The following is a 12,045-nucleotide window of genomic DNA, read 5'->3' as shown; positions in this document are numbered from 1 at the left end:
CACATCATTATTAATGCTCTGCATTAGTCTTCAACTCTAGACAAATCACAGATGACAATAGAGAAGCAAGGATAACAAAAGACAGAGGACAAGAATAGGTTGCAGCAACGTGATAACACAGCTATTTAGAAATAAGCTTTATTTCTATTTGGTTTCTTTCAGGAATTTCAAATTCACAAGTTTACTGAACATGGAAGGGACATTATTTTCACAAGACAGGTTAAAAAAAAAGGAAAATGGGAGCAGTGACATGGAAATAATACGGTAGGAGATTAAGTTACACAAAGGGATTGCCATGAGAAAGCTGCATAATGTTTTCAAGGAAGATGAGTGGATTATTACAAGTCAGATTCTATTACCAGATCAGGTTCTATGTTATAGATCTTTGGGATCCCCTGCTCCTCATCACAAGCTCACTCCCCAAGGAAACCAGAGCTTGTGTTCAGTAGGATGCTGAAGGTTGGAAAGAAGAACTGGCTGTTCAGGAAATTACCATTCACATCAGAACATGGTACTTTTCTCACACTAAACAATCTTGTGGTGTCCACTAGACTGACAAGGGGGAAAATGTTCACTAAGCAGTGCTACTGGAATAACCTCATATCCTTTTTACTACGAAGGATGCAAGTTTCACTGTTGCTACAACACTTTCCTCGATGTGGGCTCTCTATATACGCAAGTGTCACATTTGCAGAACTGAGCTGCAGGCTAAGCAACCCAAAAGCTTTCTGTAGGATAGCCCCTAAAGGCCCTGATGCCAATATTTGAATGAATCTGTTAAGTATTCTTTTTCATAGATAAAGCCACATTGCTTACCAAGCCTGTCTAAAAGGGACCTTTCCCCTCACATTTGCATTCCCGTTAGTTTTGTGAGGTTCACGGACTTTTCTAGGAAAATACACAAGCCAACATTTTTGTGAAAAGTGCAGACAACTCTTTTCAGATTTCCTTGCTTCAAACTTACGGCATACATAAGATCCACTAATTTGATTTTTGATTTTGTTCATGATTTAGCTGGGGCATAGATGGGATTCCCTTCCCATACAGACTACTGGACCTCATTGCCACCTCTGCCCCACCATGGCCAAAAAGAAAGCAAAAGAGGAGCTCAGTACCTCCAAAGAATACAGACAAGTCAAATTCAGCATGGGGTCCAAAAACCTTAACATTATTTGTAATGCTTTTTGAGGTAAGAGTCAAAAGGTATTAGTTGTGGTTAGAAACTACCTTCATGAATACCTAAGCAATTTAAACTGATGAGGATATGCAAATGCAACTTAACCTTATGACAGGATGCAACTTTTGCAGACTGTTTCAAAGAGTAATCCCAGTGTCCCATATCTCATTGGTGTGGATATATGCCAGACTAGCTTATTGTTTATGAAAATAATGAGCTACATTAATAAAAACAAGGCAGAACTTTCACAATCCAGCAATCTGGTAGTGCTAGTAGCAGACCTGAACCACTCCTGTTCTCTGTTGCAGTGAAAACTAGTCACGTCAAAACTAAGAGACACATAGAATATGTATATAATAGCAGTAATATATCAAATAAATTATTTGTGTTTTACTAGGGATTTTCTTTATTCTTCAACCAAAACTGTATTTTATGGAACAGAATAATGACACCCCACCCCCACCCTGCACTAAACTACAAGTAATTTACAAATAGTGGTTTTTTTCTATTAAAACATACTATTTTAATTCACATTCTTGATTGTTTAATTTTCATTAGCAGTACTGTTAAATCAGCTATTTGACAGACAGTTGTAATTCTGAAGATTTATGTAAGGAAAAGTTTGGTGTTGGAACTGAATATTTCTGAAAGTCAATATCCAGTAGGTCATTTCAGTTTTCCATCTGTGGTATGGCTGTGTGTAAATGCTGAATTTTAAATATACATAGTAGTTTCAGGTTAATAATATTTCTGATTTACTTTTTAAGCGAAATTTAGCGCAGTGTAATTATAATAGTGTTTCGACTTTACCTTAGCATCCTCTGGACTTCTAAAATTAATAATTTTTCCAAATTCTTTTGCATGGAACACAGACTTAACTCGTTCCTAAAAAAACATAGTAATTCAGAACTGAAGTTAGTTTCTTCAAACTTTATGACTGAGAAGTTATTTACCATTAAGGCAGCTATATGGTTCACAGGCAATGTGTACCCATTACACTAATCTGAGTATGTTCATATCACATGCACGCACCCAGAAAAACTTCATTTTCTGAATGAAAGCACAGTGGAGTGGGGCACACTCCAGCAATAACAGACTTCCCTTTCTACCACAGAGCCCCTGGAGATTGGACTATAAAAATGTGTAGGAATGGAGGGCAAATAATGGAGTAGGTAGGGTAACAAAATCCAGTACTCCCTAAGGTTGTAATTTTTCATTCTTCAAGTCATTACCTGGGAGGACATTCCACCAATGCTAACTTGCAATTAGTGGTCCTATATAGTGAAAACAGCAACTTAGGCTTCAGAAATAAAACATATGCAGGGCTTTGCAAAATACAGTTTTCAACCATAGATTTCAATAAAGACCATACTGCAGACATATGAATGGGCTCTGAAATGACTGCTGTTTAGCGGTAAAGATGGATATGCTATTCAGCATTGTCTGAAATGGCAGAAACCCTAAAAATTATTTCATCCTGTAAAAGTTCACTTGCAGTCAGAAATTCAGTTTGGAGGATTTCCAAACCAGTGTGGCTCTGCTTTTCATGCTCTCTGCAATAGAAACAAAGAATCTAAATGACTTCATACACCATCAAGACTGTCCTTGAAAGCAAGAGGTGTAATTACACACATGAAGCTTGTTAAAAACAGAAATGAAACAAAATACTGGCAGGTAAATTTATGGACTGAAATTAAATTCAGTTACTGCCTCAACAAGCATTTAAGAATGACTTTTTTTTAAGAAACTTTGTCTCTGTAATTGTACTCAGTCATCAGCCATCATCTTTCTCCTTATGTCCATTATCAGTTTACCAGGAAAAGAAAGTTTGGGGATTTCTTAAAGGAAAAATTGCAACTGAGAGCAACATTCTTCAACTTGCATTGGGAGGGATAACTGTATCTCATTACAGCTGCTGTGGAGATATTGACAACTTTTTATACTTTTGAAAAAATTGATTACTAGTAAATGGAAAAAAAAAAGTCATTGAAGCATAGCACATGCAAATGTATTGCTCTGATATATTTGAATCTTTGGTAATGCAACAAGGTTGATTTCCGCATATTGGCATATTTCCACAGCACCAGAGTGCATAATAAAAATATTCTGCAATTTTCTAAGAGTGCTATTGTTAATCAACATTTTACAGACTATGAATACACCATGAACTGGTGTATAACAAGAAAAAATTCCCAGGGTTCAAAGAATAATTTGACCTGCAAACACCAAGTCACTCCCTCCTCTGAGTGCATCCCAACTAGAAGAGAGATCAAGAATTCAAACAAGAGAAATCAGGAATTGAAAGATCAATTTTATAAACAGTAACACAAAAAGAAAACAAAAGAAGATGAGGTTAACATACCTTGGCTTCAATGCGTAATCTTCTGCCATCAACAATGAATGGTTCTTTGGTAAATTCATCATAAGTGTATTGCCATTCACATGTCAGCTGCCCAAATGTCCCTTTTGTTACAAATAACACACCACTAGACACCAGAAAATAAAATTAATAATTTAAAAATTAATGTAAAAATACTTAAAAGTTATAAAGCTACTCTAAGTCAAGTCATTAATTGTTCCAAGCTATTTCTCATTTAATGACACACAACAATCATACAGCGTATTTTCCAAAAGAGTGGATTTCGAACCTTCCTCTAACTTATTTAAAATACTGTAGTTCACAGCAAAACCATAACACTACTTCCAGACGTGTTTCTACAAAAAGTTGTACAGACTTTTTATTTGAGAAGATACTCCACTGTTACACATTATTGACTCTGTTCCTGTCTTACCCTTTTTTCCGTCGTTATGCGAATACATCAATAAATCTCACAGTTCCATTGACTTCAACCTAACCAGATTTATCACAAATCTTTCTCAGCTAAAGAAATAATAACCCAAACATTCCTTTTCTCTCCTTAAGTAGAGAACTTACTATGGCACTCAAAATAACACAGTCTCGTGTTGAAAAATGCCACTGTTGAGCAAGGTTATTAGCAGCACACTAAGCACATCTTCCCCATTATTCTATCAACATGCATAATGACAGACATGTCAAAGCACAGTCACTAATCAACAATTATCAAGGCATGCCCATTTGGATGATAGTTCTAAGTACTTATTATTCAGATTCAAAACTGTTTACCTTTTTGTTACCATTAACAGATCTGTACTGTTTACCATGGCATGTGCAATGTATCGAAGTTTTGCAAATCTTCCGTTTTCAATTTTCTAAAAGAGATAAAAGTTTTATAGCTTTGAATATGCTAGTAGAAATTAATGTACTCATTTTGTGAATAAAATGCATTTAACCCTCCCAAAGTATAAATTACAACAAAGCACATAGCACATGCTTTTAAACAAAACGTTAGTTCCATGAAGTCAGAATACAACTAACAGATCTGTGACAGCTAATATTTATAATTTTGTCGAATTATTCAGTTGCTGTTAATGCAGCTGTACAAATAGAAATCAATCCCAATCAAAACTGGCAAGGAACAATGTAATTTCTCAAAATATTTCAAGACTCAGTTTTCTAGATACTTTTAGTATACGTCAAACTTCTGCTGACCAATACATTCTGAGACAACACAAGAAATAAGGATTAATTACCTAATTTATGACATGTCACCTCGAAAACATTGGAGTAAACAATTCTGGGAATAAATCTATACTCAGCTGTATACAGGAACCTACTACCATGTAAAGAGTGGGAATTAATAATGCACCTGAAGTAATGCTTAGTACTTCTCCATATTGTTTTCCGTTCAACTTAATATTTTCCTACAATTGCTGTGAATATTGTAGCAGAATATTCTTAAATAGGTGATAAATATAAAACACGGATGGCAGCAGATGAATTTGTTTTAAAATAGAGGCTCTGTAACTTTAACATGAATTGGAAATCATGGGACTTTTAAGCAGTGAGTGATTAAATCAGTGACCAAACTATGATTGCTGCATCGTAGTTGGGAATAGCAATTTGAGTGCTAGCATACTTCCCATCTGCTACAAATTGGAAGCAAAACCAGATTAGTATAAACCAGTATGATTCAATAAACCCTTAACTACAAACATATTCCTTCTGATATGCATGCCAATATTTAAAAACATCTTGGTTAGTTCTCAAAAAAGTGAAAATAGTAAAACCATTTAATGAGTATTCATCACCACTGTAAAATGATAAGGACATTTTATTAAGCATACCCTACAACTTCAATTTTGGCTGCATGTATAACTCCACTTTCCCAAACAGATTTTTTTAAAATGAAACCTTCCCTCAAAGATGCTGATTCTTAGTGACTAAACTGCAAGAACATTTGAGTACCAGGTTCCCAAAAGAGAGTGTTCCAGAAAGCTCTCAGAACATTCAGATAATTTCTCCCTCCACAGCTCTGTTGGGCTACAAAATCACAGCTATTGATCAAGTGCCCACTTACGTAAGTCACTGCTTGAATAATATTTCTGCAAGAGCAAGTGTCAGGGGCAGGGCGAATAGAGCATGAAGAATTGCATAAGAAATGAGAAATCAAGTGTTTGGAATTTTTTTTTTTTTTTGAATTTTGGAAACCCCTTATTCAGGCTTTGTCCAGGGGCTGCCATGCCCCTGATTCAAGTCTCTCCCTACCTCTTATATGAAGCAGGAGCTTGGACCTAAATAACTAAATAATAAAATAATCCTCTCTTAAGGCAGCCTTTACAACTTTCATGGCTAGAAGACGAGAAGGTTGTATGAGAAAACAGAATGGATAGGATACCTGACCCAGACAACAGGCTACAGGTCCAGTTCTATGTTCTGATGGATTTTCAGTGCTAGTGGCCCAGTGAGAAACTGGAACTTACAGAGAGAATGTGTGTGGAAAAAGCAAGGGTGGTTCAGTAAAGGTAACAAATACACATCGTTGCGTATAATCTGCAAGAGTCTGTGACAAAGACAATTTCTCTTATTGACCAAACATATTATATTGCAAAGTATGATCAGCACCTCTCTTCTATTAGAAGCAATTATTGGGGGGATGAGCATTTAGCAATTTAGCCTTATTAGGATGGAGAGGATCTCTAGTCTCTCCCCTGCATCATATAAGACAACTTATGCTTTGCATAGCACTCAGGTGAGCCTGGAGTGAGACTTAAGAGGGTTGGGTTACCTTTATCTTTTCATTAGCTTGCTAGGTTATTTTCAACAAGTCATGTCACCCCAGTGCAAGTTACTCAGTTTACTCATAATGACTTGAGATCTATGAAAATTATTATGGGAGCACAGTACTTAACTATCACACAGATTGCAATCCTAAACAAAACATAAATGTCCACTAAGTTCTGCAGAGTATTTTACTCTACTAAGATTCAAAACCAAGTTATTTATTCAGCAGAAAAATATTGTTAGTATGTTGTAAGCGCTGAGCTAACTACTCTTCATAGTCAACTATGAGTCAAAGATCATAAACGCAAGTTATCTGTGTTCTATAGTTTTGTAGGCAACATATGTTAATAAGGAAATAAAACACAGGAAAATGCTACACATTCCATTTGCAAATGTAACACTTGCATCTGTGCTAATGCTGAGCAGTTACTAAATTTTCTGCCTTTAGATTTCTCTACTCTTCATTTATAGCATTAGACTTTTAGCATTAGACTTGCCCCTATTCATGAGGAAATACATTACAAAAGGATACACCGGTTTACTGCTGATAATTCTTACAGCAATTCTTATATTCCTCTGCTACAAAAGTGCCTTATACAACACTAAACGTAAAAGGATATATAATTGATCCCTCAACATAGATGCATAAGTAAGTTTTTGAAATTTTACAGTATCTAGCTATTAACTGTTTGGAGAAAGACAGAAATTTAGAACACTGTTTGGCAATGAAAAACTATGGAAGTTAATATTGATCAATCATTGTTTGTTCAATACCAGTTTCACTGCTGTAATAAAACCAATACTCATTTTTAAAACACAACTTCTGAATTTCAACTTTAAAAAAGTTTAATAACCTGATTAGTATATGCTATGGTTCCTTGACTAGACATGGAAATTGAATTAATCTATTGAAAAAAGACATGCCAACAGCTGTAAAATGTGAAGTAATCCAAGCACAAACCCCCTCCTTTGCAAATAATCCTAACCTGCAGTACAAATGCTTAGACACCACTGCAATAATCTAACAGGAGATGTGATCATTTGTGGAGAGATGGATACACAAAAATGCTGAGTGTCTGAAAAGTGGCATCTCTACATTTGGAAAGATTCCCAATCACACCACATACGCCTAATTTATTGTTAGAGGCCTTTGACAAAGATAGCAATGAAACAGAGCAGAATCGCAGAATTATTTTGGTTGGAGGAGTCCCTCAGGATCAACGAGTCCAACCATAACCTAACTCTGGCACTAAACCAGCTCCTCAAGAATCTCATTTATTAATCTTTTAAACAGCTTCAGGAATGGTGACTCCACCACTTCCCTGGGCAGCCTGTTCCAGTGCTTCACAATCTTTTCCATTAAGAAATTTTTCCTAATATCCAATCTAAACCTCCCCTGCTGCAACTTGAGGCTGTTTCCTCTTGTCCTATCACTTGTTACTTGGGAGAAGAGACCAACGCCCTCCATGCTACAACCTCCTTTCAAGTAGCTGTAGACAGCGATCAGGTCTCCCCTCAGCCTCCTTTTCTCCAGGCTGAACAGCCCATTCCCTCAGCTGCTCCTCATCAGACTTGTGCTCCAGGTCCCTCATCAGCTTCATTGCCCTTCTCTGCACTCTCTCCAGCACCTCAATGTGTTTCTTGTAGCGAGGGGCCCAAAACTGAACATGGCATTCAGGGTGGGGGCCTCAGCAGTGCCAAGTATAGGGGAGGACGATCCCTTCCCTGGTCCTGCTGGCCACACTATTCCTGATACAAGCCAGGATGCTGTGGGCCAGAGTGTAGGTAGTGGAAACAAAATTTAACAACTATGATCCTTCTGGTTGTAGTTCTAAAAAATACAAGTAGTATGGGCAATGTAAAAGTCAGAATGTTTTATATCCTTCTTGAACTCAACTGACATGGTCTGTAAAAATATAATATATTCTTAAGTAGTAACGGTCGTTACATTATAAATCTGTTATTCTTCTCTCTTGATGTTCTGATTAACTTGAAGTTTTCAATTGGATTTTAGATTAGCAGTGTATTTCCTTATGAAGTGATTACTGTCCATATGTGTGAGTTCTGAAGGTAACTGCTGTTGATAGAAGCTCCAACACTGAATGTATCTTTGAGCTGCAATGATAAGCTTATTTCTTCAAAAGGTGTATAACTGCTGCTTTAAGCAAGCTAACCTGGTATAATTACATATCAAATCTTCCCCACAGAAACACTTAATAATTCTAAGCAGTAGCTGGGTCACTTGTTAGATGTAGTTTGAATGTGTGTGAAAAAGAGGGAAGAATTGTTAAAAAAAAAAAAAAGATAAAAAGATAACATGTAAACCATTCCTTTTTCTGCTGTGCAAAATTATCTTTTCATCCTTTATGAATAAGAACTAACATTAATCCCTTATTGCCTGCTCCCTCATTCCAGTTATCCTAATGTACCATGTCATTTTAGAAAAAGCAAAGTTAGTTGCTGAATTCAAGATTCCATTCAGCCATGCTGAACAGCAACTCTGCAATCAACATGGTTCTGTTCAAAGCAACAGAAATTTGAGGTCTAGGTTAACATTTTGATCTGAGGCCATGGTATGCAGGACAGTAGAAATTAGGAGAGCAGCTTTCTTTCAGAACACGAAGTTTCTACTTCACAACAGAAATATAATTTGTCTGTGCTGACTGGCAGAATTATCCTGGTCGATTTTTGATCTGAGTACCAAGAGAATTAATTTGATGAGCTGAATGGAGAAACCGTATTTATCTACACTTTCATCATGATGACCACATCTAGATTTTCTTCGTTACCTGCCAATACAACTGAAGTTCTTTGATTTGTAGCATCTGAAGTGATTACTGTATAAGCAAGGCAAACAGAAAAACATTACAATGTTCTTTTCTGTATTCTGTGTTAGCAATTGAGCTTGTGTATGCTTTGTGTCAGACATTTATAGTTTTTACTTGCTTTTCCACCATACATAAGCATGCATGCTTCAATCAGAAACAAGCTGAAATGAAAGCGAGTCACACAAGCTTCCAGGTTCTTCTGAAACAATGGTGTTACGTAGTTTCAGCCCGCTTCCCATAAATATATCCAAGTCTTCTATTTGGGGAGGGGCAATGGCTATATAATAATATCCAAATGTTGCACATTTAAGTGGTAAGGATTGTGCTCTTTCCATTAACCTAGGCACAACAGGTTTTCCAAAGGAAAACAGATAATGACAGCTGTGACTCAATGAAGGGATCAGCAAACTAGACAGCATGCATGAATGGATGCCTGCCAAGAGTCAAGACAATGTCAAACAAAAATGAAGTTACTTTGAACTTTGGAAAGAATTTCTCCCTATAATTGTATGAAGTGAGACCTCAGTTTAAGAGTACTTCACAATATGGATGTTTATGTTTTGATCTGAACCCAAGCCCAAGGGCGTGAAAGAATGGGACAACTTTTCCCACTCCTCAGATGTTTTTCCAGGCAGACTGAAGTTTGAATACTAAGAAAAGGGTCCGTTCAACCCACTCCAACATTCTGCCACCTGATCTGAAGCTTATGTCATGGCCAAAAAAAGGGTCACTGAACACCTCCAATAGAGTAGGATACTGAACTGAAGCACGGCTTTGAAGGACTGCCTTCTTTACAAGCTTACAAACACTGCAGCATACTTGGGCAGCAGCCTTACACAACACTGTTAAAGAGCTCTCACAAACTCATAAGACCATAAAGGCAAATAAAAAAATAAATGGTTTTTGAATTTATTTTGGTTTTGGGTAGGCACTGAGCTGTGACACAGTGAACTCTACTGATTTAATGGTGCAGATGTTAATAACTTATCCTCATAAGCATGAGACTAGCCTTTCTTTCAGCTTCTCTCCCTGGCAGGGCAAAGGCCAGTTTCTGGCATGTCTGTATCTTCTGTAAATGGCTAATAACAGCAAAGGTATAAATAGTCTAATAAGTGATCCCAGAAACTGCCCATAGTATCTCTCTTCACTGACTTAAGTCTACAGACACTACTGAGAAAACAAAAAAGGCAAAAGAACCGTGATCAAAAGAGGAGTACTGGACATCATCAAAGACAAAGAGCACAGCCAATTGTTCACCTCACCAAGGAGGAAGCATATAAATTCAAGCAACCATCACAGAAGTCACCAAGAGAGTAAAACTAAAGACTTAGGAAAAGATGAATCATCAACTTGTTCTGTAGCTGACAGCAAAAAACCTGGCAACCTGAGCTGAAAGGATGGCACTTAGTCCTGGACTTTTCAGCCATAGTAATGCACTTGGAATTGACCAGTGAAAAAGTGTGGCAAAAAAAAGTGCAGCTAAAAGTTAAACTATTAAAACACATTAAACTGAAAAACAACAAAAAACTGCATTTGAAAAGATGGTTTGTGGTTTTTTGACACTTAAAATACCTAAACAAAGAATTGCCAAATTATTTTTTTGCATTTTTGGTGCTTTAAAGAGCACTAGTTTCAGCTACTTAGCTATTATGCTTTTCACAGGTTTTGGCATCCTAATATCCCACGTGATATATCTTTTTGTCATCCTAAATCGAAATTATTTATTTGCCCAATGTATGTTCACAGGAAGATAGACTCAAGACAGAAACAAATAAAATATAGACTACATTTTAAATTAAAATAAAAACTTCAAAAAAAAGAACTATATTCCTTGAAAGAAAAAAAAGTTAAAGGTATATAATTACATTTGCCAATGGTACTCACGATTATTTTTACCTTTCTTGTTTCGTTGCTATCATTCTACAACCTTTCAATCTACTGAGTGAAGAAAGAACTCTTTCTAGTTGCAATGGAACTTGAATTAGGAATTAGTGATACCTGACCCAAAAGTACTACCATTCATCCTAAATTTTACTTCCGCATTCTGTAATGATTTGTAGAACTACAAGTTAAAAAACCTAAGAAATTAGGTCATTTTGGTAGAAAAAACATTATTTCTAAAAATCAAATTATTCTTTTTGCAGCAATGCTTTCTCAGTAAAAGAATAATTACATTACTTTTTAAAACCATTTTAGAATGAGGAAAAATATGTTTTGTTTTAAAATTGACATGCATTTTCTTGTATGACAGGTCATTACAGAAGAAAAACAAAATTTTATAGGATGAGAAAGAGATTGCACTAAAAAGCCAAAAGAAATAAAAAAAATGCCAGGTAACAAAGTTCCCAAACCCCCAGAATGCAGCAGTAAACTTTCCATGAAGTTCTCCTAACAACTTCATCAACTTTGAGGCATGATGAGTCTTTTTTCAGGACTGAAGAGAAAATAACTTAATACTTCAAAGAAATACCTGAGCTCTATTTGTATCCAAAATATTCAAAATCCTCCCCATGTTGTTTCAGTCAGTACCACACTGCAACAGAGTCTTTCAGCTATATCGGCAAGACATCCTTTTGAGATGACAGTATTCTAAAATAAGTGGCAATCTTGTGGCAATCTTAAGCACCAGTAGTTTCAGCTAAAAAGGCTCTTCAGTTAGTCCTCTCTTCTATCTGGGAGATCTATCTGTGATTTTACATAGTGCTTAGTTCTGAAGTGGAATTTTTTAGTTTTTCTTGTTGCTATGAAAGCAATAAAATACTGATTTAAGAATCAAATCATTTATGGGTACAATAAAAAATAACTAAATAAACCATTATTCCACACATAGAAGGATTCCAATGGATACAGAAAAGCAGTACTTAAGATCATGGTAAAACAAATTATAAATGAAAAAT

The 12,045-nt window shown here is 36.0% G+C and overlaps 1 protein-coding gene across 3 annotated transcripts in view; it reads right to left on the bottom strand.

Moving 5' to 3' along the window:
- VPS13A (vacuolar protein sorting 13 homolog A) overlaps positions 1-12,045 on the bottom strand; it is a 106,197-nt gene that overhangs the window by 3,225 nt on the left and 90,927 nt on the right. For 2 of the 3 annotated variants that reach the window (XM_065860129.2, XM_071802434.1), the window contains 3 exons: positions 4,323-4,408; positions 3,540-3,663; positions 1,988-2,062 (listed from right to left, as the gene is read on the bottom strand). In XM_065860129.2, coding sequence (XP_065716201.1) covers positions 1,988-2,062; positions 3,540-3,663; positions 4,323-4,408 — 285 coding nt within the window. Of the gene's footprint in view, positions 1-1,987; positions 2,063-3,539; positions 3,664-4,322; positions 4,409-11,799; positions 11,890-12,045 lie in introns of those variants that run through there. The other variant, XM_071802436.1, reaches the window with a different exon arrangement.

Source organism: Patagioenas fasciata, chromosome Z (genome assembly GCF_037038585.1).
Source record: "Patagioenas fasciata isolate bPatFas1 chromosome Z, bPatFas1.hap1, whole genome shotgun sequence".
Classification (NCBI taxonomy): domain Eukaryota; kingdom Metazoa; phylum Chordata; class Aves; order Columbiformes; family Columbidae; genus Patagioenas; species Patagioenas fasciata.
The sequence above is the reverse complement of the archived record's forward strand: the minus strand, read 5'-3'. Positions and strand labels throughout refer to the sequence as shown.